The following is a 27,264-nucleotide window of genomic DNA, read 5'->3' as shown; positions in this document are numbered from 1 at the left end:
TCATGCAGACGCAATGTATGGTGCAACATCATCTACTATTATTCTAGCCATCTATTATTTTAGACTCGTGTGACAATGTTTATTTTAATATGACTCTTTGTTTCACTCAGATAATTACAAGATGTCTTGTAATAAAGAGGTGAAAACAGCACTGAAAAGTGCCAGAGAGGCCATAAAAAACAAAGAGTTCAAAGAGGCTCTAAAACACTGCAAGGTAAAGTATCTCACATTCAGATACTCCAGTATTATTTTAAGGAGTCTGGGTACTGAATGAAGCAATGCATTTCTCGAACAGGGATGTTTTATAGCTGATTTTGCTCTCTTCAATGTGTTTTTAGGCTGTTTTGAAGCTTGAGAAAAACAATTATAACGCATGGGTATTCATCGGTTTGGCAGCCAGTGAACTCGAGCAACCAGATCAGGCACAGACGGCTTATAAAAAGGCTGTGGAGCTGGAGCCTGAGCAGCCACTGGCATGGCAGGTGAGGTGGAGAAATTTTGTGGTCAGTGCTTGAATCAGAATCAGGAACTGTTTATTGCCAAGTAACATACATTACAATGAATTTGCCGTGGTCTGATGGTGCTGACAACAAGCATGTAAAAATATAAAGGTAAAGTGCAAGTCTTTGGCCTTGTTCATCAGGTTGACTGCAGAGGGGAAGAAACTGTTTTTGTGGCAGAGGGGAGAGGGTCAAACCGATAGGGTTCCGGGGTGGGAGGGGTCGGCAGCGATCTTCCCTGCTGTCCTCAGGGTCCTGGAGGAGTACAGGTCCTGAAGAGATGGGAGGTTGCAGCCAATCACCCTCTCTGCAGAGCGGATGATACGCTGCAGTCTGCACCTGTCCTTGGTGGAGGCAGCAGCGTACCAGAAAGTGATGGAGGAGGTGAAGATGGACTCTATGATGGCAGTGTAGAAGTGAACCAGCATTGTTTGTGGCATGTTAAACTTCTTCAGCTGCCTCAGGAAGTACATCCTCTGTTGGGCTTTCTTGAGGTCCTGGCTGATGATGGAGCTCAGGAAACGGAAGGACTCCACCGTGTCCCCTGGAGAGTCACACAGGGTGATGGGGGCGGGTGGTGGGTCCTTCCAGACATTAAATGTTGTATACTACACTTTACATGTCTTACACTGAGAGCAATGAATTTTCTGATAATGTTAAATTAAACTCATTAATGGCACAATCCTATAAAATGTGTCAATTTGTACTGGGGATGTTGCATATTATACTACCTCTCTCCCCAGGTGCAGTAATTATGAACTGTCTCGAAAATGCATTTGTGTTTTAGGGCTTGGCAAATCTTTATGAGAAGACTGATCAGTGGGATTTCAAAGTTGAGCTGCCTAACGTCTATCAGAAGCTTGTTGAGGTGTATGCAAGGTAATGTGGAAAAACCTCTTCAGGATAATGTTTAAAATTGCAAAGGAAGTTATGATGACTTTGTTAGTATTTGCTTGTGTATTTGCTTGTGATGTTATTGATTCTCATTATGTTTTCCATTAACAGCTCTGATAAAAAGAAATGCTATGAGATGATCAAAAAGCTGTCAGATATCTATCAGTCTGACAAAGAATATTTAAAGGTATGTAATTTAAAGGAACTAGTGTTCAATGGAAAAAAAAGACTGTTTTGTGTTCTTTTCACACATTTTAATGCATTTGTATGTTTGCACATAGTTGGCAAAGCTTTGGCTGCAGTTCCTTCAGCTGAAGGAGGAAGAGGCTGTGCACAAGAAAGAGTTACTGCAGCTATGGCAACAGATGACCCAACTCCTCTCAGACTGCATTAATGAAGAAGAGCCGGACAATGAAACTCAACAGCATGTAAGATTTCCCCCAATGTGAACTTAAACTTAGCAACATGTCATGTTTCTTTTTGTGTATAAACACTTTGCAACGCGTAAGAGTCCATTCCCTCCAATCTACTATCCCTTAAGGGTTATAGTCAGAACTTGCAGAAGGTTTTCCGGACCTTGTGGAAGTCGAAAGCTCCAATTTCTCCCACTGACTGACAAACATAAAGATAAAATCTTCTTAATGCTGTTTTTAGTGTACATATCTCATATACATCTGCCCCTTTTGGTGACTGTTTTGTTTGTGGTCATCAGTTAATTACAGCATTTGAGAAGGCCATGGTTCTCATGGATGCTGTACCAGGAGAGGAACACAAGAAGGTCTCCGCAGACTATGTCAAATGTCTTTCTGGAGTGAGTGCACTTTATCTGATGCCTGTGTCACCACCACAGAAATTCAGGGACAATTAAAATGTGTTAATGTTCATCAAAAATATCAAAAGTAGGCCACCTCATACTAGGCCCTGTACAGTTATTCCCTTAATCAGCTGCTCATCATGAATCTCCTCTTACTGTAGCTGCCACAGGAAGAAGCCAAACTGAAAGAGGCATGTGAGTCCATGCTGTCCCTCTACCCCAACCAAAGTTATCCTCTTGAAGTCCTTTGTTCTCACTACCTTAAAACATGTAAGATACCATTGTCTTGCTCATTAAATCTATAATCACAGAATGCAATGATTGATTTACAGATATTCATGAGTTTTGTTCAATAAAATGCGTTAAAGGTGGAGAACCTTTGGCTTTTGCACTCAGTCTCACTCTAAGTACATGTTATGTTTTTGTTTGAAGGTGTTCAGAATGAGGATGCAGTCAGCTGTTTCTCTCGGCTCCTGGGTCTGGACCCTAACAGTGGATTAGGTCACTTGGGTCTGGGCACCAAAGCACTGCAAGAAGGGAGGTATAAAGATGCCATTAAGGACCTCGCACAAGGTTAGTTTGTGCATCAACTAAAAATGGATTTTGTTCTTTATGTAAAAGGCACCTGAACACTTTATACTGAGACATATACTTCATGACCATCTCTGTTATTCAGAATTGTTGTTCTAGCTACCTGTGGTCTGTCTCCTCTGTTTTATTAGGGTTGAAGAAAATGAGCTCCAGTGCAGGATGGTACAGTCTGGCTGAAGCTCAGTTTAAAATGCACAGATACTCAGACAGTGCTATGTCATGCTCCCAAGGTAAGTTTAGTCTGTTGTATATCACTCACTATAGTTATCCAGATGACTGTTCAACTGCATGTAATTACTGGTCCGGCATAAAAACTGTGTCCAATCAGACTTCATCAAGAGTTCGTTTGTGAATGAAACAAGGATGTTTACTGCCATCTTCAAAGGGCAGCTGTCTTCAGTCCCTGAAGCAGATACTGAACTCCACTGGTTCTGTTAGGTCTGACAGTGTGTGTTTCTGGAGACAAGGAGCTGAGGGTCAAACTGCTTAGGCTGAAACTAGAGGCTTTAGTCAGGAGTGGAGGAGAGAAGGCTGCAGACCCAGCTTTGGAGACATTTTCACAGGTAATGTGATTGACTAATACTCTTAATTCAGCATGTTGCATTCACTATATTTTTTATTTTCTTTTTAGATAAGTGTGTATTTAGCAGTTAAAAATGTTTTGTTTATTCTGGGTTTAGTATGAAGATATTTTGCAGTTGTAAACTTTGACATACATGTGTAGCACTACGTAATGTCATATCATCATCATATCTATGTTTTTTCTTTTCTTTTTTTTTTTTTAGATCCCCGATGCTGGAAAAGACCCAGTTCTAGTAGCCCTTAAAGGACGTGGATACCTTCTCAAGGGTCAAGTGGATCAAGCACTTCAGGTTGAAAAACTTTTACCTACTGGATTCTGTTTGGGAAGATGTCAGAAACACAGTATTGCAGGAAATTACTTAATGTGTAACTTTATTAGCAATAATAATAATGGTAATAATGACAATTTGAGAATCATTTCTGTCCTTTCTTTCAATATATGGAAAAGAAGAAAAAGATGCCTGTGTTAGACACAAGATAGATTGGTGCCAAGTAAACTGTTTTGTATTCTGTAGGTGTCGTCAGAGCTGGTGGCCTCTAACCCTAATCTGGCCCAGGGCTTGGTACTGAGAGGACTGGCACAATCGGCTCAGGGCCAGCAGCAGCTGGCAGAGGAGAGGTAAAAACTGTGTTTCTTTTTGTGTGATTTTAATCTGTGGAACTCTCTATTCAACCTTGATAAATCAAACAATTCATTGTGGGTGTGGTGCAAAAAGTTTTAGTTCTCATTGGTGAGAATCTCCTGTTGTTTAGTTTCCGGAAGGCAGCTAGCCAGAGTCCAGACCGTGGAGAGTATTATTTCTTGCTTGGACGACTCTACTGGGACATGGGGGAAGAGACCCGTAAAGACCGGAGCAAAGCCCATACGCATTTGCTCAAGGTTAGTACTTTATTATTTAAATTTTAGATTTAATATTATTTTTATTTTTTTTGTAGGTATGGAGAATTGTATTTTGCTATATATTTATTTAAAAAATGGCACTGTCTATGAAAGATTAGTGTTAAAGCACTTGACTTGGCTATAAAAATCATATTGTGATATTTCACAAGTTTATTTGTGCACAAGTTAAGTGTAGTGCTGAATGGCATCTTAGTTTGAAAGCTTAATTTGTCCATTTCAGGCTGCAAAGTTAGACCCAAACCTTGGTTGTGTATTTCGCTACCTTGGACACTATTACCGGGATGTGGCAAGTGATCATGGCCGGGCACGAGGCTGCTATAAGAAGGCCTTTGAGTTGGACAACGATGATGCTGAGTCTGGAGCTGCCTCAGTGGATCTCAGTATGGAACAGGACGATATGGTAAGTTGATTTACAAACTCCAAAAAAGGTGTTGCCACTTTGTTATAGTGTTTCTTTCTTTTGTCTTGGCCTTCTCCATGTTCCTGTTTTACCTATCTTCCTGTTTTATTCTCCCCTTCCTCTTCCCTAAATGCCTTAGGACACTGCCTTAGCAACACTTCAGTCAGTGATTGAGAAAGCCACTCCAGGCTCAGCTAAATGGGCTTGGATGAGACGAGGGCTGTACTACCTGAAGGTCGGAGAGCATCAACAAGCTACTGCTGAGTAAGAGACGGTAAAATGTATTACCTCTAGTCAATCATTTTCTACGTTATCATTGGTAAGTGTATGATTTGTTTGTAGTCTGCAGGCAGCTCTGAGAGCAGACCCAGAGGACTGGGTGTGTTGGGAGTGTTTAGGTGAGGCCTACTTAAACCGCCGGAGCTTTACAGCAGCTCTGAAGGCCTTTGGTAAGGCCCATCAGCTTCAACCCTCCTCCATCTACAGTGTTTACCAGGCTGCTGCTATCAAACAGACCCTGGGCAAGTTCAAGGAGGCGGTTGCAGAGTACTTGCAGATCACAGTGCAGCAGGACTATGTTCCTGCTCTTAAAGGTAGGTGTTTGAATCAATGTAACCCAAGACCTTCACTTTGGCTTAATGTTGTGCATTTTTTGCAATGTCTGAGTCATATATCTGAACCTAGGCTTTTAATCAGATTAGTATGATCTGTTGTTCAGGTCTTGGGGAGTGCCAGCTGTCTCTGGCAAAAAGTTTACTGGAAGACTGCAGAGATGGGGGAGCTGTTGACCTCATTCAGCAAGCCATACAGAACCTCTTTAGGTAATGACTAGAGATCTGTTTAATTTGTAAATTGAAATAAAGTCTGTGATTTACTACATTGCAGTATCACTGTTTCTCCGATTTCACTGATCTGTCCTTTCGCATTTCTGTGCTCATCAGAGCTGTGCAGCTGCGTCCAGACCTGTCCTGTTTGTGGAAGCTGCTGGGAGATGCTTGCACCGCAGTCAGCACTGTGTCGCCAAATAGAGCCCAGGTTCTAGTGCCCGCTTCACTGACTGGTTTAGACCCCAACACTCAGAGCCACACACTGAACCAGGTCCAGACACTCAAAGTTGGCGAGAGGTATGACCACAAACAGACATAAATACGTTTTCCGAGCTGCTTATACTATAGCTACTCAAATCAAATCATACATTTATGACATCAGGACACTGTAATCAAAAAGTTGACATTGAATAGCTTTAATGGCTTAATAGTCTTTTTATTGCCCTTGGGTATCGTGTCTGCCCCGGTTGGCCAAGCATAGAACACTGAACATTAAGTGCTTGTTTGTGTTTGCAGGTGTTATGCCCGTGCCTTGAAGCTGATGTCTGAGGTCCCCAGCCTTTGGTATGACCTAGGACTCAACTACTACCACCAGTCCAGTCTACTCTGCCCTACAGAGGGAGACCAGAAATCCCCATCTCTGCTCCTAGAGAAAGCCCAGCAGGTAATTCCCAGAGTCCTGCACTGTTTTGTATTGTTTGCTCCAAGAGGTCGCCGTTTAAGACTTTTCTTCTCTTCAGTGTTTAAAAAAGGCCATCATGATGGACAGTGGGGACCATAGCTACTGGAATGCCTTGGGAGTCATTTCAATGAGCAAAGGTAATATATCCTCGTTCACTCTTGTAAATGATAGCAATCTACCCAATCAGGTGGGCAGTTTGATTGGTTGGTCAATGTGTACTTGACCCTAACCCTAACCCTATCCTAATTATGTATGGAACTTGATGCAGTTTTATCTTGTCACTTTCTTTCTGTTGTGTCAGGTCTGGAGAACTTTGCACTGGCTCAACATTGCTTCATCAAGTCCATACAAGTTGAACCAAATGTATGTACTGCACATGATGAATTGTATTCTCAGAAAATATGAGAAAGTATGTTTTTATGTGACTTTTTTTTCCTTTTTTTTTTTCATGACAGAATGTCGTTGCTTGGACCAACCTTGGTACCCTGTATTTGAAGAAGGACAACATAGAGGTGTGTGTAATTAATTTTCTTACATGTTGGTTTTGGTTTTTATTATACTTTGCTGACATTTTCTCTGGCCTTATTTTCTTAGCTTGCACACAAGGCCTTCAAGATTGCCCAGTCCCTGGAGCCACTTTATGTCAACTGCTGGATCGGACAGGTACAAGTGTAGTGGGAAAACACAACACATCCCTTTCACACCATGTCAAGGAAAGGGACACACTCATTTTTAATAATTCGGAGTGTCCATGGGTTTAGATTTTATGGCATACTCATGTATTTCCTCTGCTGTATATGCATAAATATGTGACACAACATGAGGCAAAATCTAACAGTAGGAAAAGGAAAAGGATAATTATGTAAGATAATTAACTCTTCTTGGGATGGTAGTGTTTCGCAATGGTAAAGAATATGAAAGAGGTATAATCTGCAGGGTCTCAATGGTTTTGATGAGTTGTAAAATGAGTACAAAGATCAGAGATTAACAATCAGTTATATACATACATTTTTTAGCAATGCAAGCATTTCAAGTTCAGTGGTAGGTAAGAAATTTCTTGGCTAAAATTAACTGTAATTTGAGTACAAGGTTTGAAAAGAAAAATAAATTGCATATCAGTGTGCAAGTATTCATAAGACTTAATGAATTACTCTCTTTGACCTCTTTGTCTCTATCTGTCTAAATGATAGTTTTATCCCTTTGTCCTCCCTCCAGGCGCTGATAGCAGAGCGAGTGGGAAGCTATGACACCATGGATCTTTTCAGGCACACCACTGAACTCAGCACTCATGTGCGTGACCACCCAAAACCACTGGGGTTGCAATTGTAATAGCCACTAATTAGTTGGCTAATAACAGTTTAAACTTTGCTTCAACTTTCTCTGTCACTCTGCTAAATGATCAACTTTTCGCATTTTGCTACTACTAGTTAGTAATTAGGGCTGATACCACAATGAAAGAGATTTTGTTTTACTTTGTCTGAGTGTGTGTATGTTTTGCATTTCTCTGCTTTTTCTCCCTCTTCATCTACATATCTCTACCACTCACTTTTCCCCGATAGATGGAGGGAGTGAAAGGTTATGCCTACTGGGTGTGTTCCACCCTGCTGGATAAGAGCAACAGAGACTCTGAACTGTACCGCTACAACATAGTCCAGATGAATGCCATCTCTGCTGCTCAGGTGGCACTCAGCAAGTACACAGGTGCAGCATCTATTTGTGTGTTAATGTGCATGCAGGGTCCACAGATCCCTTGGTTGTATTTGGGCCATGTGTTAGAGGCAGATGTTGTGTGACATGAAATGTCCTTTGCATCCTTATCAGAGAGGATCCAGTCTGACCCTGATGCCTTCATCATGCTTGGCTACCTGAATGAGCATCTGCAGCTGAAGAGGCAGGCCTTACAGGCTTACCAAAGGTGTTTGTCTGAATTACACTGACTCACTCCACAAGCTCACAGATGAGGCAGTTTACCAAGAAAAAAATGAGACACAAAAGACGTTGAAGCTCTATTTCATCTATAAGGATCACAGTTTAATACACATTTGTTTACAGTTCACCTTTCTCAATCTGAACTCTCTTTCCTCAGAGCTGTTGAACTGCTTCAGTCCATGTCCTCAACAGAGGAGCTGGCTTTTGCTCTGGGCAGTTATGGCTGTGCTTTGTGGTAACAACCAGCTATTTTATTATCATGTATTTTAACTACCTTTGACAGTACTGAATATCCCCAAACTCCATTCTTTATGTGTCTCACCATGTCGTTTGCAGCACCTCGGGCCAGTGGGAGGAGGCAGTGCATGTTTATAATTCCACTCCACTGCAGGAGCTCAGTGATCTGGCTGGACTGGCTCTGGCCTACTGCAGGGCAGGTCTGATCCCAGAGAGTATCAACGGTGAGGACGGGGAGGTGCACTGAAATCTGAGATTGTATATGTGTTTACATGCCAGAGGGACTGTGAATAAATGTGTGTGTGTGTGTGTGTGTACACTGTAGCCTACGAACGTGCCTTGGCTGTGGCTTCGAGTGAAAAGGAGAAGGCTTACATCTTGACAGCTTTGGCTCTGCTTCAGCACCGGCAGGGTAACCTAGACTCAGCCAAGACTCTGCTGTTTAAATGGTGAGTCCACAGTGTTGTTTGGACCATGCCAGTGGTTTTGTATGTTTTTGTCCTTATCCACCAACTAATAAACTGTATAGGTTGATTGATGTGTGGGTTTTCCTGACCAGTCTTCCTTTTCAGTTCATCCCAGTATAAAAATAAACTTGCCAAGACTACGACTAGATATAGTAATCCTCCATTGTTTTTTAAGCTGTTATTGCATTGTAATGCTTGTGAGAGTGTGGCAATATGATGTAGTCAATGATCATATGATATTTGTCTTCATTTTCAGGTGATAATGTCAGTTGGGCTTTTTTAATTTCCGTTTCAGTCTGGGACTATTCAAGTGCTTGTGGCTAAACAGTATTGCATTCACAAGCTATGATGCAAGGGAACCAAACCTGAAAGACAAAAAAAAAAAGATATGGTCTTTTCCTGCATTTAATAAGATGCTGGTTGACAGAAAACTCTCTGATCTTAGATGTCGGAGCTTCCCAAAACCATTTGACTGTTCCAAGGACAATCTTTCAAGTGATTGCATTACTACATAATGATAATGTGTGATAATACTTGTACTATACTTATACTAGCTAGAAGTATTCATCTGTCTGCTTTCTGTCTCCTCAGCTCGATGTTAAAGGAACCAATCTCAGAGTCTCTGCTGTGTTTATGTGCCCTGGGATTGGTCCACAGTGATGCTACACTAGCTGCTGCTGCCCTGACTGAGCTGCTGAAGCAAGGTTCAGCCTCTGGGAATGTTATAGAGCAGCGATGTCTGCTCACCTGCGCCTTGCTGGCCTTGCAGGGCAACTACAGTGCAGTGCAAAGAGAGGCTTCCAGAGCTGTACACAGGTAAACCTGCTTGTTTGAATTGTTTAGAGTACCCTACTGATGTGCTGTACCCTACAATAACATAATTCGACTTAAAAAAAACCCAAACTGCACTTTGGCCAGATTTAATTGACATATTTACCTTTTGCAGCTTGTTTTATGTGCATTTTGTGGAGGAGTGTGCAAAAGCTGGGAGATGGTATGATAAGTGTGTTTGATTGCATGTATCACTAGATTTACTATCATTAGTTTTGGATAGAAATGTCTAAAATATGCAGATTTGTGCAGAATTATTAAAGTAAGTATGTGGTTGAAAAATTAACCGACTTACAGTATATTCTAAATCGAAATCTCAATGGCGGCTGACAAAAGGTTAACGCACCACAAATAAGTATGCCGGTATCTGCACTGTTGAGTGATCAGAGCCAGGTCCAATAAATGCCTTGTCTCTTCTGCCTCCTTGGAGACTCTTGAACATTAAACATTATGGACTTGCAAGTACTTTGAAGCATTATCAACAGTTCCCTGCACAGTGTAGCAACATATATATACAGAATAGTTCTTAGAATATTTTTATGGGAAAATAAACAATAAGGTACAAATTCTGTCTTATTTATAGCAATCCTGGAAACCCATCTCTATGGGCCCTGCTGTCCAGACTGGTACCACAGTACTACCCCAGGAAGGCAAATGTAAGGCTGCATACACACACAAACATCACACACACATCCCAAGTACAAACCCAGGATATTTGTTATACACCCACTCATTTAACTGAGCAGCCTCATCTACGTTTGCTGTAGTGCTGCTGGACAGTTATACTGGAAGTGTTCATGGTTTTGTCCACTGTATTTCAGGGTGGAGCGATGGCTGGTCATGTTGCCTGTCTCTCCAGTATGACCCAAGGAAAGGTAAAAGAGTGACTATGTATGATGAAATGGCTTTGTGTATCTTTATCTGTTGTGTTCTTTCTTTTATTTTACACTTTCTTTAACCTCACAGCCATTAAACTCAACACTATTATGTTATTTTGCCAGAACTCTATAGTGTTTAATCTATTTCACACTGTTGACATGTCATGTATATGAAACTGAGCTGATCTAACTTGTGTGCCTGCAGAGGGCATTGTTGTACAGTGGAGTGAACCAGCTGGCTAGTGGGAGACACTCTGGAGAGGACAGTCACAGGAATGCACTGAAGACTATGCAGAGAGCTGTGCTGCTCTGTCCCGGTATAAATACACACACACACACACACACACACACACACACACACACACACACACACACACACACACACTGATATATACAGTAAATTCAAGTTCTGCAGCTTTGTGGCACAGAGATGCATGAAATCTATCTTACACTTACCATTAAAGGGAATACTGTGAAACGTCCGTGTGATCTGAGTCTCCACTCCTCTCTCTACTTTCAGATGATCCAGCAACGTGGGCGGGATTAATGGCTGCCTGTCACACAGAAAACACTTCGTGTTATCTTTCAGGTTCTGCTCCTTGCAGACAAGGACTGGAGCAAGTCCTCATGTCAGTGGTTTCTGAGAAAGGTGCTTGCATTGGTGTGTGTTTTATGGTGTCTAGTATTTTGTGTGTGTTTGCGTGCATAACAAACACCTTTCTGTATCCCAGTGCGTAGTGTGGAGGAGATGGAGCGCCCTCTAGTCCAGAGTCTAGAGGGCTGGGTACTACAACAGGCTGTGACTGGTCTCACACTGGGGGGGCAGCTGGAGCAGGCAGAAGCCCTCTGCTCACAGGTGGGATATGAACACACACACACACACACACACACACACACACACAACCTCAGTATTATTCTCTTATTTACTTAATTGTGGAAATGGTTAGACTTGTTTCTGACAGAAATTAACATAGATGAAGTAATACAATTTACGCCCTGATTTATCTCATGTGTCCTCCTTCCATCGCTGTGTTCCTCATGCTCTGCCTGCTTTGTCCTGCAGGTGCTGAATGTCTCTCCAGAACACCCAGCAGTGATGCTTTCACTGAGACAGGTGCAGTGTCACCACCTCTTTGCTGCCAATGGTGATACTGTCCTCCCAGACTCTGTGCTGGAGCAACTAAACAGCACTGTGATGGTGAACCCCACCAATCTTGGGGCATGGCACGTAAGTGGACGCTTCATCACCAGCAGGGGAGAAGCAGCAACTGAAGCCAGGCTCTCTCTTTTAAGCCAACATATGTAATGACCACAAATGTGACATTATGAATGTGGAGTTAAAATGTGTTGCAGTATCAGTCAATATCTGCACAAACATAGACAGATCACATACAGTCATTACTGAACCAACTGTTGTATGTAATGATAGCAAATAATTGTCCATGTTGTTTCTGTTAGTCCTTCTATTTGTGGATAAAATAATTTCAGTTCATTGTTGCTTCGAGTAATAAAGTAATTCTTGAGAAATCATTGTATCATATTTCTAGCTGAAAATACTGCATTTTTGTACCAGTAGTTTTTTATTTGCTTCAACCTTAAGTAAGAGGCAGTGGATTATTTTTCAGCGATTATCAGATGTAAACTCATGAGTGATTTAAGAAAAACCCTAACCCTAACCCTCGTTCTTGGTTTCCTCTCTCCTTCTAATCTTTATCTCACATTGCCTCTAACGATCTCTTCTATGCCCCTCCTCTTCCTCTCCCACCCATCCCTCTGTAAATCTCCCATTCTCACTTCTACTCCCACTCATTCATGATCTTCCAATCACTCTCCTTCTCTCAGTGGCTGGCCGAGGTATATCGTAGTCAGGGCCTGCTGGTCCAGGCCGTCATGGCTTACAGGCAGAGTCTGCAGGTAGCCTCACAGCTCGGCCTGCACAGCAGCCAGGTAGCCAGCCTGCTCCGACTAGCCCTGCTGGCCCTAGGACCCTGCATGGTGAGTTCCTGCAGAGGATATAACATAAATTTAGATCCAAAATATTCCTAATTTTAGAGTGATAAAGTACAACTATTACAGCACTATCTATATATTACAAATGTATTAGTATTGTATTGCAAAATACAGGTTAAAATTGGCACTCTGTAAGGATGGTAGCGCTGTTTTTCTTTTGCCCCAGGAGTAATGTTTTAACAATAGGGACTAGTAGTGTTTTAGAATAATGACAAGAAGATTTGCATATTACTACACACACACAAGGCCAGAGGCAACTCCTGTCTACGTCCCTGTCACGCGGGCAGAAACAAGGTAGAGGAGATGAAAGATGGGTGAATATCCAACAGAATTATAGGATCAGTATCCGAGGCCAAGTGAAAACACAAACAAGACAAGAAACTGCCTTTGTGATTTAACGGGAAGGGTTGTGGTTTTTAGTCCACTGCTCACAGGACAGCAAATCCCATAGTTACCTACCATAATTAAATACAATTCTTTTTTTTATTTGACATTTTGTTAACTCTGTGGACATCATCTGATTTTGATTACAGTTACTTACCCAGAGGAGGTAGGTGTTGCACACATTGTCCATATAGTTAAAAGCATTACAAGTGTAGTAGATTAATATAATGTAATTTTGTGTAGGCTTCTCGTTGCTAGTTAATTTCTTAACCCTGTGTGATCTGACATCTCAGGCTGGTGTACCAGGAAACGACTGGACGGACCTGATAACGGAAGCCACCACTGAGGTCTTGAAGCTGGATTCATCCCCTATGGCCCTCCTTTTCCAGGCCCTGCACCAGTATGTGACCAAGACGGCAGCTAGGTCAGTGCTCCTCAATGTTCTGTTTCCAATGCAGCAGGTAGTATACAAATTCACGATGCAGCTGTTTGGGTTGTTCTGCATAGATATGCAAATGTTTTTATCCCATTGGCGTGCAAGTGTAATGTATCATCTAAAATGCTTAAATGAATCATAAGATTCCTGAAACTTCAGATGTGTGCCTCCATCTGTCTTTTCAAGATGTTGATACTTTTGGAACTGCAAAGCAATGTACAAAGCAAAGTTTTCCTGTCCTGACATAATAGCCTCTGTCACTACCTCACAGGCCTGCCAGGCTGCTTAATTAAAATGCTACACTCATCAGAGAGCTGAGGACAACGAATATGCCAACCACGAACTGGCTAAATTCCTTGAGAGATGCTGCAGGAACTCCTCTGTGCCAAGCATAATCACAATATCAAAGGCCCTTTCATGCCAGAGACCAGTTTCATTTTATCGTATATACTGGAAAACAGAGGGAACAGTTAATAGATTCAGACAGGGTTTCAACCCAGACCAACAGAAGTAGAACATTTGTGCCAGCTAATTTCAGCTAGGGACCAAACAAGATCAGCATCCATCCAACTTCGTGTTTGCACGAGCTAATGAGCATAGGTGTCACTTACAACACAGGCAGCATAACGTGTCCCGTCATTTCATTCACAAACTCCACTCCTACGTGTAGGCCTGTGTGTATGAGACATCCAGACAATGCAATGGATATGATTTTGGTTAACAAGTAACAGGGCTCATGTTATACCTTTGCCTATTTCTGTGTGTGTCTTCTGCAGGGAAACGAGGCGTTTGTTGGAGAGGCTGGTATACGTTGCCTCTCAAGACTTCCCAGTGACAGTGTTACAGGTGGCCAGCTGGTACCTTCTCAGACACTTGCATTCCAAAAACGACCAGGAGCTAATGAATGTGAGCACACAGCTGCCTCATACCTGCACTGGCACCATATCAATTCAGTTTCGTAGTGAGATGTTATCATTTGAAATGCCTATTTCTAACCATGACTTCCTTGGAAATGGCGACAGCACATAAATTGAATAGTGTATTGGTTGTTTACTTTCACCACAACTTTGATAGTGAATATATTTTCTCTTTTGCAGGTCCTTTTGCAACATGCCAAAATGAATAGAGATCATAGACTGCTGGAGTTTCATTCACTGCTTACCTCTTCGTCTTCCTGAATTTTGGACATCTACAACTGCATCACTATGAAATCATGCATCTTAGCGGGTTTATCCACAGGCTGAAGTCATCACCAATTCAGCTTTTCTGGGTATCTCCACTATATATGAAATCATATCAAACTGGACATTATGGGTCTGTTGTCATGAATATGACATTTATTTGCTTTACATGATTCTTTGGTTTTACAATATACAGTGTTCAGTAAATCAAAAGCACGAGTTTTATCACACATTATTTCAAAATGCTGTTGCTGCCACATAAACTAACCAATGTCCACATTCAGGCTGAAATAAAGACATCTTGCTCAATATATAAAGATAGTCTCATCTTGATAGCACATAATCCTAAGGATTGCTGATCTGTCAATATAATGCACATGGAATGTACATTAGAGCATTATAGTGAACGTAAATGTCTCATTTCCAGCTATATTCATATGAAAGGGCTTTGCAGATAACATACAGAGATTCTCAAGACATGTAAAGCACTATTGTAACATGTTGCACCTATCAGTTTATTTGGAAAAGTACAAACTTTGAGTCCTTTTTCCAAAGTATTATTACACCCTGAGTTGAGAGGTTTTACTCTTTAGTGAACGTGGCTTTAGATTTCCCTCCATCATATAAAAGGTGATATGGACCTGGATCCTCATGCTATCTATTTCACAACAGCTCTCTTTTCCCTTACACCCTCTCAGACCCTAGCTGGACAGACATGCTTGGTCATGAGAGTGCAGATGTTTGTCCCACAGCCCCAGCACAGTTGCTTGATGTGTGGAGTGCCCTGCTGGGTCTTCCTCTTGCACAGTGAACACACATCCACAGCACCACCACCATGCGATGCTGCACCCCCACCTCTTCTACCGGGGCCGTTAGCTACAAGCTGTTGAAGCTCTGCCAGTGCGGGGTCTGGTGCCTTTGCAATGCCCACGACTTTCACATTTTTGGGGTCAAACACACAATCCTCCTCTAGGCCGCTGGGCACAGCTTTCATGCCACAATTGGGGGGTACCCAAGCAGTGTCGTAGCCCTTTGTACTCCAGGTGTACTGCATAGGATGGTGGTCCTTGTCAATACGCTTGACACGGCCAACACGCACACGTAGCTCAAGGACCACGCGTTCTGAAGAGTTCGTTTTTAAAGGATAACGTTCGGCCTTGCTCTTGTCACGACTGACATACACGCCCTTTCCCAGCATGCCACCTGAGGACTGCTGAAAGCCATTGGCAATGATGAGCCGTGCATTGGCAACGCTGGTGCCATGGTACATGGTGTAGACACCACTGTCTTTGGGCTCCTGAGACGCCCCCAGCTCCACATGAGGGGAGTCATCATCATAGGTCACCTCCCAGCCAAAGAACGGCACTGACATCCTACTTTATCAAGGGAAGACCAGTGGCTCTGTGAGAAATAAAAGCAAAAATGGCATCATGTTATAACCAAATCAAGAGTGATTGGGTGTCACTTTTCAGGACCAGTTTTGCATGTAGCTTTAATTCTTTAGTGGACATGGTGTACACAACACCAGGTAGACAGTGTTGCACTGAAATTTTTGAACCATCATATTCTTTGTCCCATTGAATTTCACCTATATTTCTACTATAAACATTTTAATATTTAATCACAAACTATATTTTGATAGCAGCTGTTACCAGCCTCTACATGGTACCATATGCCCCCTCCATATTTAGATACAGGGTACAGACACAGTGGAAATTAGTGTACAGGTCTGTCTATATAACACTAATATCACCTGTCAAATGTCTTTCATGTAGTTGACCCTCTGTCATCACAGAATATGACTGGTAACATATTTCGGCACATAACGTTAGAAATAACAGCTAGCATTATGTTTGGTAAAAGCTATGGTATGTCACAAATTATTATGAAAACATTTGCAGTGGCAACCCGATTCCTAATTGCGTCACAGAATCTGGTTTAAGTCATAGACTACATAAAGTTAACAACGGCTCAGCTAGTACGAGTTAACGCTAACCCTTCTAGTTACGTAGGCTATATGCCAATACTAATGTAGCATATAGCCGGCTACCGTAAACTGGTGTAGCATTAGGAAAGGCTCAGTAACTATTCAAAAAAACCATAAGACAAACTATCACATAAATGAATGAATATCAGTTTATTTGCAGAAAAACAAACTAAGCTCATGTATTTAGTTGGACATTTAGCTATGTCAGCCTTTGAACGTGACTAAAACGAGTTCAACTGTTGTAAGTTACTATTTTCTCTAATGTTAAATCGAAGGAGTGTCGTTGAAGATGAAGAATTAACGTTAACGTGACGTTACTAAGTTTACAAACCTTACCGTCAGTGAGTGATCGTTTCTGTCTCTAACCTGAATAACTTTCAGTTTCTATTTAGTGGAATTTAAGACACCCTTATTGATTTAGACTTTCGCTTTTTTCCCCCCCAAGTTGTGAGTGAAACTACTACAATCATGTGGACGACTGTACTTCATAATAGTCATGGCCGGTTAGCTCAGTTGGTTAGAGCGTGGTGCTAATAACGCCAAGGTCGCGGGTTCGATCCCCGTACGGGCCATGGAGCTTTTGTGCTACTAACTAGAGTCCCACACGTTGTCGATGGAAAGTATTTTCGTTTTTTTTGTCAGCCCCGTTCATTAATGTTGACTTGATTCCCACATAATACCGTTTAAAGATACACGGAAATTGGGCCACTGCCCACAGAAGCTTCCAAAAGCCACAGGTTGACTGCAATTGGTTTTGATGGGAGGTTCATTTGTAACTTTGTTTGGAAATATGTACAACCAAAGTTTAATATCAGCTGACATGATAAGGACCTTAGGGTGGGCATTATGGGTCTGATAATATAACAATTGGCTTTAGTTCTGTCATACGATTAGGTGTACAGTGAATTGAAATAATTGCAGTAAAATAATAATAACTGATATCCACTGTCAGTCAGGCAAAAGGTTGTTTTGCTTTACATATGGTATCTCATCTTGACTGCATGTGACCATAATTTGTGCTGATTATCAGATAATAACATAAAGCTAGAGCAGTAGAAATATGAAATGAACATTATAATACATTTATTTATTTATTAATCTATTTAGTGAAACAACACATAGCAGGTGAGACAAGACAGAACACAATACATTGTGAAAAGCAATGTAGTAAACTTAATGGTTTACTTTAAGCTGGTGTCAATTCATGAATAAGACTATGCAGATCACTTACAGAGATCCCCAAAACATGTCCAGCAGTAACTATTTGAACATGTTGCATCAATTACAGTTATTGCTTTAAGGAAGGAAAAGATTGTCCAGCACACACAAAGGCCATATGGACGTGGATCCTCTCAGCATCACAACTCCACTCCGGTTTTCAAGCTATCTTCTCCCCTCACCCCTGTTTGGCTGGACAGAAATGCTTGGACATGAGAATGCAGATGTTTTTCCCACACTTCCAGCACTTTTGCTTGATGTGTTGAGAACCCTGCTGGGTCTTTCTCTTACACAGTGAGCACACATAAGCTCTTCCTCTGGAGTTTTGGGATTTCTTTGACACAAGCTGTTGAAGCTCTGTCAGGATCAGGGGGCTTGGTGCCTTTGCAATGCCCACCACCTTGACTCTTTTGGGGTCAAACACACAATCCTCTTCTAGGCCACTGGGCACAGATATGAGGCCACTATTGGGGGGCACCCAGGCAGTGTCATAGCCATTAGCGTGCCAGGTGTACTGCATAGAAGGGCTGTTCTTGTCAATACGCTTGACACGGCCAACGCGCACGCGTAACTCAAGGATTACAGGACCATAACGGTCCGCCTTGTTCTTGTTACGACTGACATACACGCCCCTTCCCAGCATGCCACCCGATGACTGATTAAAACCATTGGCAATGATGAGACGTGCGCTGGCAAGGCTGGTCCCATGGTACATCTTGTAGACGCCCCGCTTTTGGGGTGTCTGGGACGACCCCAGCTCCACACCAGTAAAGGAAGCACCATCGTCCACCACCTCCCAGCCACAGAACCGCACTGACATCCTGATTCAGGAAAGTGGCTGATAGAGGATGTTGTTCCACAAAGATCTGCAGCTCTGTGAGAAATGAATTCAACAAAAATGACATCACGTTATAGCCTAGTCCAGTTATGTTTCATTTAAAGCACACGCCTTGTTGTTGAGAGGTATTATACAAATGAACTTTCTGTCTTGTTAAGTCTATCCGTCTTGTACATGTTGCTCTGTTGTCTCAATAAATGTTGCTAACCTTGCTGCTTTCAGTGCACTTCTATTCGGTTGGTGTTTCTTTATAATCAGGTTCATTCCGCTTTACTTGGAAAGCCCCTCACACTTTTTCCTGTATATTCCTCCAGGGAGGCCCTCCGCCCAGTTTGTGAACCGCTGACCGAGACGATAAGAAATTAAAACTGGACGACGACACATCTTAGCCTGTATGAGCCTAAACACTATCTTTCCACATTATACTGTTTATGACCCCTGTTGGCTATTTTGTTGACTTTCTCTCTGTAGCAAAATTCAGGTCCATTTAAAGTGAAAACATTAAAAAACTTACCTTCAGCGAGGAGTCGCTTTCTCTGTCCGCTTTCTCTGTCCGCTGAATAACTTTTACTTTCGGTTTTCGGCTGAGGCAATTTTCTGATTACGTCACAATTTCAGAACCCCACGGCCGGTTAGCTCAGTTGGTTAGAGCGTGGTGCTAATAACGCCAAGGTCGCGGGTTCGATCCCCGTACGGGCCATGTAGCTTTTGTCAACCTCTCAAATTTATATTGACTCGGATCCCAGACTTTGTCAATGGAAATAGGCAAATAATGCCTTTTAAATATACATGAGAATTGTATTTCCTTCTGAACTGACTTTAGGCTCCTGTATTACTTTTCATGTCAACTGCAAGAATTAGCAGGAGGACGCTGGATTAACAAGTGGGCAAGGGCCACTGCCCCCAGGGGCTGCCAAAGGCCCAAGATTCACTGTGTTGCAATTGGTTTTGGTGACATGATCAATTGTAACTTTGTTAAAGCTAAATATCAGCTGACATGATAAGGGCCTCAAGGTGGATGCTGCTTTCAAGGGCACTTCCAGGGATTTTGGGTCCTATGAAAAGATATCACATTAGGCCACACTAACTCTTCACAATTACTGTAACCAAACCTCCAGAATCCAATCGACCTATTCAAAGCTTTAAATAACTCTACCTTTGCAGGCTTGCAACTCTCTTGTAGTCCAATACTTACTGTACGATATTTACTGACAGTGAGCTGTGAAAATACAACACTGTGCAGACATACACGCAACATTCTGCATGCAGTGGAATTCACTGTTTGATACCACAATGATATCCTCTATAAGAAATATGCTAAAGGCCAGCTTAAAATAAATATACATTAACCTCTTCAATTAAAATATATTAACACTGTCATCTATAGAATGGTATAACATGTTTCATAATAATAAAGAAATAAATTTCCACAGACCCCCTGCAATTATGACAACTGATTTAGCATGAATAGCTTGTTAAAAGTTTGCCTGCATTGATTAAATGTCGGCTAAAAGAAGAGCAGAATGTAAACCCTCAGAATGTTCTGTGAAGATATTATGTTAGGGGAACAAAAGTATCCCATTTCACTATAAACTAATCAGATTAATTTCCACCACTCACGGACTACACCCACCTTTCTATATGAAAAATTGGGTGACATACTGTCGCACTTTCTTTTCTCTGTCCTATCTTTCGTTTCTTTCTTTTTGGTTTTGACATGATGCTCCACCAGCACTCCTCACTTGCAATTAATTATTTCATATTGAAAACGTATTACCATTTTGAAACGTTCACCATCCTGAATTTTGCAACAGCAGAAGTATGAAATCATAGAGTTATGGGTTTATCTGAAGCCTGAAGGCATCTCTACTAACTGAGCTTTTCTGAATGTCTTCACTAAGTATTGAATCATATCAAACTGGACATTATGGGTCTGATAATATGACAATGGCATTTATTAGCTTTAGTTCTGTTACATGATTTAGTGAACAGTACATTTAAATCATCCAGTACAATTCAAGAAAAGTTTATTTATAGAAAAAGTTATTTTGCTTTACATGTAGTGTCTCATCTTAATTGCATGTGATCATAATGCATGCTGAACAGAGAATAATATAAAGCTAGTGCAGTAGAAACAGGAAATGAACTTTCCAGTAAACTTAATGGTTTACTTTAAGCTGGTGTCAATTCATGAATAAGATATTGCAGATCACTTACAGAGATCCCCAAAACATGTCCAGCAGTAACTTTTTGAACATATTGCATCAATTACAGTTATTGTTTTAAGGAAGGAAAAGATTGCTACTATTAGTTCAGCACACACAAAGGCCATATGGACGTGGATCCTCTCAGCATCACAACTCCACTCCGTTTTTCAAGCTATCTTCTCCCCTCACCCCTGTTTGGCTGGACAGACATGCTTGGACATGAGAGTACAGATGTTTTTCCCACACTTCCAGCAATTTTGCTTGATGTGTTGAGAACCCTGCTGGGTCTTTCTCTTACACAGTGAGCACACATCAGCTCTTCCTCTGGGCTTTTTGGATTTTTTTGATAGAAGTTGTTGAAGCTCTGTCAGGATCAGGGGGCTTGGTGCCTTTGCAATGCCCACCACCTTGACTCTTTTGGGGTCAAACACACAATCCTCCTCTAGGCCACTGGGCACAGCTTTGAGGCCAATATTGGGGGGCACCCAGGCAGTGTCATAGCCATGTGCATGCCAGGTGTACTGCATAGGATGGTTGTCCCTGTCAATACGCTTGATACGGCCAACACGCACACGTAGCTCAAGGATTACAGGACCATAATGATCAGCCTTTCTCTTTTCACGACTGACATACACTCCCTTTCCCAGCAAGCCACCCGATGACTGATTAAAACCATTGGCAATGATGAGACGTGCACTGGCAACGCTGGTCCCGTGGTACATTTTGTAGACGCCCCGCTTTTGGGGTGTTTGGGATGACCCCAGCTCCACACCAGCACAGGAGGCACCATTGTCCACCACCTCCCAGCCATAGAAGTGCACTGACATCCTGATTTAGGAAAGTGGCTGATAGAGGATGTTGTTCCACAAAGATCTGCAGCTCTGTGAGAAATGAATTCAGAAATGTGGCATCATGTTGTAGCAGATTTTAGGGCAATCAGTAAATCAGTGTAAGTTTTACTGAAGAGAGGCACGTAAAAGCCACTGAGCCATTTGGTTAGCCCTAGCCCAGTGGTTCTCAAGCTTTTTCTGTCAGTCACCACTTTGGAAGAAGAAAGAGTCACCCCGACTCCTAATAACTAAACTAAAAGTTGAACTTAATGGAAACAAAATGATATCTATAAATGTATTATCTATTGTTTTTCTCTTTACATGCATGTTTCCCATTAAGTTTGCTGTGCAAATTAAATGCATGTATAAGTCCCCTGCCACGGCTATTCATATCTTGCACCTAATAGTAATTTTTACTCTCTGGTTTACTCTGTTCTCTTCAATTTAATCTCATTTTCTATCCCTTTGTCATTATATGCATTATATTTTGTAACTTGTCTTAATGTTTATTTATTATTGTCAGAAATCTGTCCGTCTTGGACATTTACATGCTGTCTCAATAAATGTTGCTAACCTTGCTACTTTCAGTGCACTCCTATTTGGTTAATGTTTCCCTATTAATCAGGTTCACTGAACTTTACTTGGAAAGCACATCACACTTCCTTTCCTGTAAATGCCTCCAGGGGGACGCTTCCCCCAGTTTGTGAACCCCTGGCCTCGGCTATAACTTATATAACCACATTGTGTGTCAGATCAAATATTTATTATCTGGTTTATTCGATTCTCTTCAATTTAATCTATTTTTTTATCCTTATATTTCGTTTTTGTGTGTGTGTGTCTTTATATTTTGTAACTTCTCTTAATCGCCCTCGGCCCAGTTTGTGAACCGCTGGCCTAGACGTTAAGAAATTAAAACTGGACGACGACACATTTTAGCCTGTATGAGCCTAAACACTATCTTTCCACATTATACTGTTTATGACCCCTGTTAGTTATTTTGTTGACTTTCTCTATAAATGTAGCAAAATTCAGGTCCATTTAAAGTGAAAACATTAAAAACGTACCTTCAGCGACGAGTCACTTTCTCTGTCCGCTGGACAACTGTTACTCTCGTTTATATAGGTTTCATGTAAATTTCTATTGCGTCATAAATACTGAAATAAACAACATAAATATTGAAATGAATAAATAACATTTGGTAAGTAAACGGAACATAAACACAAACATGCATGTCTAAAATGTATTTCTACATTTTTATTCACCTACATTTATTGTATTTCTGTGTCTGTATGCTAATGAGGTAGGAGGTCCTAACCTCAGTCGAAAGCAGGATTAGTTACCAGAAGGTAGAAAACAAATCTACTCTCTGGGAGAGCAACTCCCATGAGTTGGGAGGAAGATACTGTACAGTTAGTAGCAGCTTGAGGAGACTTACTGTGAATCAGATGGAAGGAGAAGGGGAATCGTGTCTTTCCTCTCAGTTCGCAAAGGCCAGATCAGCGTCTCTTTTTAACCCCTTCATCACTGTGTGACTTGACTGTCGGTCCTTCCAAGCACCAACAGAAAAGCCAAGCAGCCTTACTAATATTCAACTGATAGCCCAATTAGTGTTTATTAATAAACTCATCAACATGCATCTGTGAGGAATCTCAAAAGGTGAAAGACAACATTCAGTCCTGCATGAACTCTGATTAGTTAAGCTAATAACGGAATTAATTTGATGAGAATTATTGATTTCTCAAGACTTAGAATTTTTTAATCATAAATGTTGAAATTTGATACATCGAGTAGGGATAGGACAACTTATCAGTAATCATCAGCCATGCAGTTGATGCCACTCACTGGTCTCAAACCACATTTCCAACCATTTAATTTTCATTTCACCTGTGATCAGCATGTAAGTAGTTAGTAACATGTTAATTTTGTTTGCTCCAAAAACACATTTCAAATGGTGACACCTGTCACTATGATTAATGTGTTTTTAAGAGATTCCTTCAAGTTTATTGTTATCAATAAAGCTTTAGCACCCCCCGCTGGTGTAAGGTGTAACTACATGATGTGATTGTGGAAGAATCTGAATGTTGATCTGAGTGATGAGTTTTGTAATTAATTGTATTAACTGACATTAAAATAGTACATTATTTTTATTGTCCTAGCTCTAGCTACTATCAATAAAATCTTACTGAAAAATGGATCGTACCAGCTTGTCTCAAGGATATCAAGGTCAGCACAGTCCTCAAGGATGACCCGACTATGAACATACTAAATGAAACAAATTAATTCCTGTTGAGTATACTTGATTGTTAGCGTGTAGAATATGAAACCCTGTTACTGCACAGGATTTGAGAAAATGAAAGACGTATTCACCTCCACCATCATTATGAATGACTGAAGAAGAATAGATTTTTATGAAAGGGGAATTTTCAGCAGGTGAAAATGTTTATTATAATGAATATGGAAGGTGCACATAATTTCAAATGGATATTTCTCAAAAATGGTAAAGTAAAATGACTTCAAATTTCATATGATCATAGTCAATGTCACTCTCCACAAGATTCATTTGGGATTTTCAGCAAACCTCTCAAGCAAATGTTTTTATGAGAGTTCAAATATGAGGAAATTGTCATTGTGTTACAGTGTACTTTGAGGTGACTTTCCCTTTAATTTTCTCCAACAAAACCCCCCCCCCACTGTACAGTGAAATCAGCTCAAAGTGTATGTGGTCATAGTCAGGGTCATCCTGAACAGGACTCTATTCAAAACTTCAACAAAACTGTTAAGGAAAAGAATGTATTACAATTCAAATATGAGGAAATGATGAATGTTATGACATAATTTGAACTTAATTTGAATTTGCCTTTGCAATGCCTACCACCTTCACTCTTTTGGGGTCAAACACAGAATCCTCTTCTAGGCCACTAGGCACAGCTTTGAGGTGAGACTTGGGGGCACCCAGGCATAGCCATTTGTGCTCCAAGTGTACTGCATAGGATGGTTGTCCTTGTCAATATGCGTGACAAAAGACCATGCGGTCTGAAGAGTAACATTATAATGGATAACGTTCCGGCCTTTTTTATATCCCGACTGACATACACGGCCCTTCCCAGCATGCCACTTGATGACTGTTTAAAACCATCTGCAATGATGAGCTTTGTGCTGGCAACGCTGGTCCCATGGTACATCCTGATTTAGGAATGTGGCTGATTGTTCAAGTCTAACAAAGATCTGCAGCTCTGTGAGAAATGAATTCAGAAATGTGGCATCATGTTTTAGAGCAATCAGGGTGTAACTTTTTCTGAAGAGAGGCACGTAAAAGCCACTGAGCCATTTGGTTAGCCCTAGCCCAGTGGTTCTCACGCTTTTTCTGTCAATCACCCCTTTGGAAGAAGAAAGAGTCAACTCCTGACTCCTAACAATATGATCTATCTATTGTATTTCTCTTTACATGCATGTTTCTCATTAGATTTTGGCAAATGAAAATGCAACTATAGCCTACGTTTACCCAAAGTTGCTACTGCCACTCATATCTTGCATTGTCATTTTTATTCTCCACTTTACTCTGTTCTCTTCAATTTCAACTTATTCAATTTTATCTCATGATTTATTAAAATATTTTAAAAACTGTATTTATACGTTTCTTAATAACATTATTTATTATGTAACTTGTCTTAATGTTTTATTTAAAGCACTATCAACAGCCTTATTGTTGAGAGGTGCTATACAAATGAGCTTGACTTGGTATCTCATCTTGACTGCATGTGATCATAATGTGTGCTGATCAGAGAATAACATAAAGCTAGGGCAGTAGAAATATGAAATGAACATTATAATACATTTATTTATTTATTTATCTATTTAGTGAAACAGCACATAGCAGGTGAGACAAGACAGAACGTAATACATGAATACAATACAATAAGACTTTGCAGATCAATTACAGAGATCCCCAAAACATGTTCAGCAGTAACTATTTGAACATGCTGCATCAATTACAGTTATTGCTTTAAGGAAGGAAAAGATTGTTCAGCACACACAAAGGCCATATGGACGTGGATCCTCTCAGCATCACAACTCCACTACGGTTTTCAAGCTATCTTCTCCCCTCACCCCTGTTTGGCTGGACAGAAATGCTTGGACATGAGAATGCAGATGTTTTTCCCACACTTCCAGCACTTTTGCTTGATGTGTTGAGAACCCTGCTGGGTCTTTCTCTTACACAGTGAGCACACATAAGCTCTTCCTCTGGGCTTTTGGGATTTCTTTGACACAAGCTGTTGAAGCTCTGTCAGGATCAGGGGGCTTGGTGCCTTTGCAATGCCCACCACCTTGACTCTTTTGGGGTCAAACACACAATCCTCTTCTAGGCCACTGGGCACAGATATGAGGCCACTATTGGGGGGCACCCAGGCAGTGTCATAGCCATTAGCGTGCCAGGTGTACTGCATAGAAGGGCTGTTCTTGTCAATACGCTTGACACGGCCAACGCGCACGCGTAACTCAAGGATTACAGGACCATAACGGTCCGCCTTGTTCTTGTTACGACTGACATACACGCCCCTTCCCAGCATGCCACCCGATGACTGATTAAAACCATTGGCAATGATGAGACGTGCGCTGGCAAGGCTGGTCCCATGGTACATCTTGTAGACGCCCCGCTTTTGGGGTGTCTGGGACGACCCCAGCTCCACACCAGTAAAGGAAGCACCATCGTCCACCACCTCCCAGCCACAGAACCGCACTGACATCCTGATTCAGGAAAGTGGCTGATAGAGGATGTTGTTCCACAAAGATCTGCAGCTCTGTGAGAAATGAATTCAACAAAAATGACATCACGTTATAGCCTAGTCCAGTTATGTTTCATTTAAAGCACACGCCTTGTTGTTGAGAGGTACTATACAAATGAACTTTCTGTCTTGTTAAGTCTGTCCGTCTTGTACATGTTGCTCTGCTGTCTCAATAAATGTTGCTAACCTTGCTGCTTTCAGTGCACTTCTATTCGGTTGGTGTTTCTTTATAATCAGGTTCATTCCGCTTTACTTGGAAAGCCCCTCACACTTTTTCCTGTATATTCCTCCAGGGAGGCCCTCCGCCCAGTTTGTGAACCGCTGACCGAGACGATAAGAAATTAAAACTGGACGACGACACATCTTAGCCTGTATGAGCCTAAACACTATCTTTCCACATTATACTGTTTATGACCCCTGTTGGCTATTTTGTTGACTTTCTCTCTGTAGCAAAATTCAGGTCCATTTAAAGTGAAAACATTAAAAAACTTACCTTCAGCGAGGAGTCGCTTTCTCTGTCCGCTTTCTCTGTCCGCTGAATAACTTTTACTTTCGGTTTTCGGCTGAGGCAATTTTCTGATTACGTCACAATTTCAGACCCCCCACGGCCGGTTAGCTCAGTTGGTTAGAGCGTGGTGCTAATAACGCCAAGGTCGCGGGTTCGATCCCCGTACGGGCCATGTAGCTTTTAACCCTGACTTTAACTTCTCAACAAGTGGGCCACTGCTCCCAGAAGCTTCCAAATGCCCAAGGTTGACTGTGTAGCAGTTTGTTTTGATGATAGGTTCAATTGTAACTTTGTTTGGGAATATGTACAACTAAAGGTCAATATCAGCTGGCACAATGATAAGAGCCT

General features: G+C 41.4%; 4 protein-coding genes and 3 non-coding genes across 7 annotated transcripts; 4 read left to right on the top strand and 3 right to left on the bottom strand.

Annotated features, from left to right (window-relative positions):
• Positions 1-121: 121 nt before the first annotated feature.
• On the top strand, positions 122-14,855 carry skic3 (SKI3 subunit of superkiller complex). Its single transcript, XM_070904324.1, has 40 exons — positions 122-214; positions 339-482; positions 1,288-1,379; positions 1,506-1,581; positions 1,676-1,822; positions 2,107-2,205; positions 2,370-2,478; positions 2,641-2,781; positions 2,931-3,029; positions 3,238-3,362; positions 3,585-3,671; positions 3,897-4,000; positions 4,135-4,261; positions 4,503-4,682; positions 4,822-4,946; positions 5,025-5,275; positions 5,401-5,503; positions 5,624-5,806; positions 6,026-6,173; positions 6,250-6,328; positions 6,493-6,554; positions 6,647-6,703; positions 6,786-6,854; positions 7,407-7,481; positions 7,751-7,892; positions 8,013-8,106; positions 8,278-8,355; positions 8,457-8,581; positions 8,683-8,806; positions 9,416-9,640; positions 10,239-10,311; positions 10,477-10,530; positions 10,739-10,850; positions 11,054-11,182; positions 11,265-11,389; positions 11,597-11,761; positions 12,376-12,528; positions 13,221-13,351; positions 14,140-14,269; positions 14,461-14,855. Exons 1-40 carry the CDS (start codon positions 122-124, stop codon positions 14,539-14,541), a joined length of 4,716 nt encoding a protein of 1,571 aa, XP_070760425.1. The 3' UTR covers positions 14,542-14,855.
• Positions 14,682-19,157, bottom strand: LOC139283800 (uncharacterized). The gene is made up of 3 exons (XM_070903837.1): positions 19,102-19,157; positions 17,929-18,623; positions 14,682-15,917 (listed from the first exon to the last, which is right to left on the bottom strand). The coding sequence occupies exons 2-3, from the start codon at positions 18,567-18,569 to the stop codon at positions 15,239-15,241; spliced, it is 1,320 nt and encodes a 439-aa protein (XP_070759938.1). The 5' UTR covers positions 18,570-18,623; positions 19,102-19,157; the 3' UTR covers positions 14,682-15,238.
• On the top strand, positions 17,030-17,103 carry trnai-aau (transfer RNA isoleucine (anticodon AAU)). Its single transcript has one exon. It is a non-coding gene; the product is annotated as a tRNA-Ile (tRNA).
• A 56-nt stretch (positions 19,158-19,213) lies between the features above and the next one.
• trnai-aau (transfer RNA isoleucine (anticodon AAU)) lies at positions 19,214-19,287 on the top strand. Its single transcript has one exon. It is a non-coding gene; the product is annotated as a tRNA-Ile (tRNA).
• Positions 19,288-20,720: 1,433 nt separating this feature from the next.
• Positions 20,721-22,784, bottom strand: LOC139284147 (uncharacterized). Its single transcript, XM_070904328.1, has 2 exons — positions 22,689-22,784; positions 20,721-21,675 (listed from the first exon to the last, which is right to left on the bottom strand). Exon 2 carries the CDS (start codon positions 21,619-21,621, stop codon positions 20,980-20,982), a length of 642 nt encoding a protein of 213 aa, XP_070760429.1. The 5' UTR covers positions 21,622-21,675; positions 22,689-22,784; the 3' UTR covers positions 20,721-20,979.
• Positions 22,785-25,454: 2,670 nt separating this feature from the next.
• Positions 25,455-26,956, bottom strand: LOC139284146 (uncharacterized). The gene is made up of 2 exons (XM_070904326.1): positions 26,902-26,956; positions 25,455-26,423 (listed from the first exon to the last, which is right to left on the bottom strand). The coding sequence occupies exon 2, from the start codon at positions 26,367-26,369 to the stop codon at positions 25,728-25,730; it is 642 nt and encodes a 213-aa protein (XP_070760427.1). The 5' UTR covers positions 26,370-26,423; positions 26,902-26,956; the 3' UTR covers positions 25,455-25,727.
• Positions 26,957-27,014: 58 nt separating this feature from the next.
• trnai-aau (transfer RNA isoleucine (anticodon AAU)) lies at positions 27,015-27,088 on the top strand. The gene has a single exon. It is a non-coding gene; the product is annotated as a tRNA-Ile (tRNA).
• Positions 27,089-27,264: the final 176 nt, after the last annotated feature.

This window comes from Enoplosus armatus, chromosome 4 (assembly GCF_043641665.1).
Source record: "Enoplosus armatus isolate fEnoArm2 chromosome 4, fEnoArm2.hap1, whole genome shotgun sequence".
Lineage (NCBI taxonomy): Eukaryota > Metazoa > Chordata > Actinopteri > Centrarchiformes > Enoplosidae > Enoplosus > Enoplosus armatus.
The sequence above is the reverse complement of the archived record's forward strand: the minus strand, read 5'-3'. Positions and strand labels throughout refer to the sequence as shown.

What these genes read in the sequence shown, in the direction of transcription:
- skic3 (XM_070904324.1), top strand. Translation starts at nt 122, where the DNA reads ATGTCTTGTAATAAAGAGGTGAAAACAGCACTGAAAAGTGCCAGAGAG. An exon ending in AGTTATGGCTGTGCTTTGTG is followed by an intron (nt 8,356 to 8,456) that starts GTAACAACCAGC and finishes TGTCGTTTGCAG; the next exon opens with CACCTCGGGCCAGTGGGAGG. An exon ending in GTGACCAAGACGGCAGCTAG is followed by an intron (nt 13,352 to 14,139) that starts GTCAGTGCTCCT and finishes TGTCTTCTGCAG; the next exon opens with GGAAACGAGGCGTTTGTTGG.
- LOC139283800 (XM_070903837.1), bottom strand. Translation starts at nt 18,569, where the DNA reads ATGTCAGTGCGGTTCTGTGGCTGGGAGGTGGTGGACGATGGTGCTTCC. An exon ending in TGTCCAGCCAAACAGGGGTG is followed by an intron (nt 15,918 to 17,928) that starts AGGGGAGAAGAT and finishes TTGATAAAGTAG; the next exon opens with GATGTCAGTGCCGTTCTTTG.
- LOC139284147 (XM_070904328.1), bottom strand. Translation starts at nt 21,621, where the DNA reads ATGTCAGTGCACTTCTATGGCTGGGAGGTGGTGGACAATGGTGCCTCC.
- LOC139284146 (XM_070904326.1), bottom strand. Translation starts at nt 26,369, where the DNA reads ATGTCAGTGCGGTTCTGTGGCTGGGAGGTGGTGGACGATGGTGCTTCC.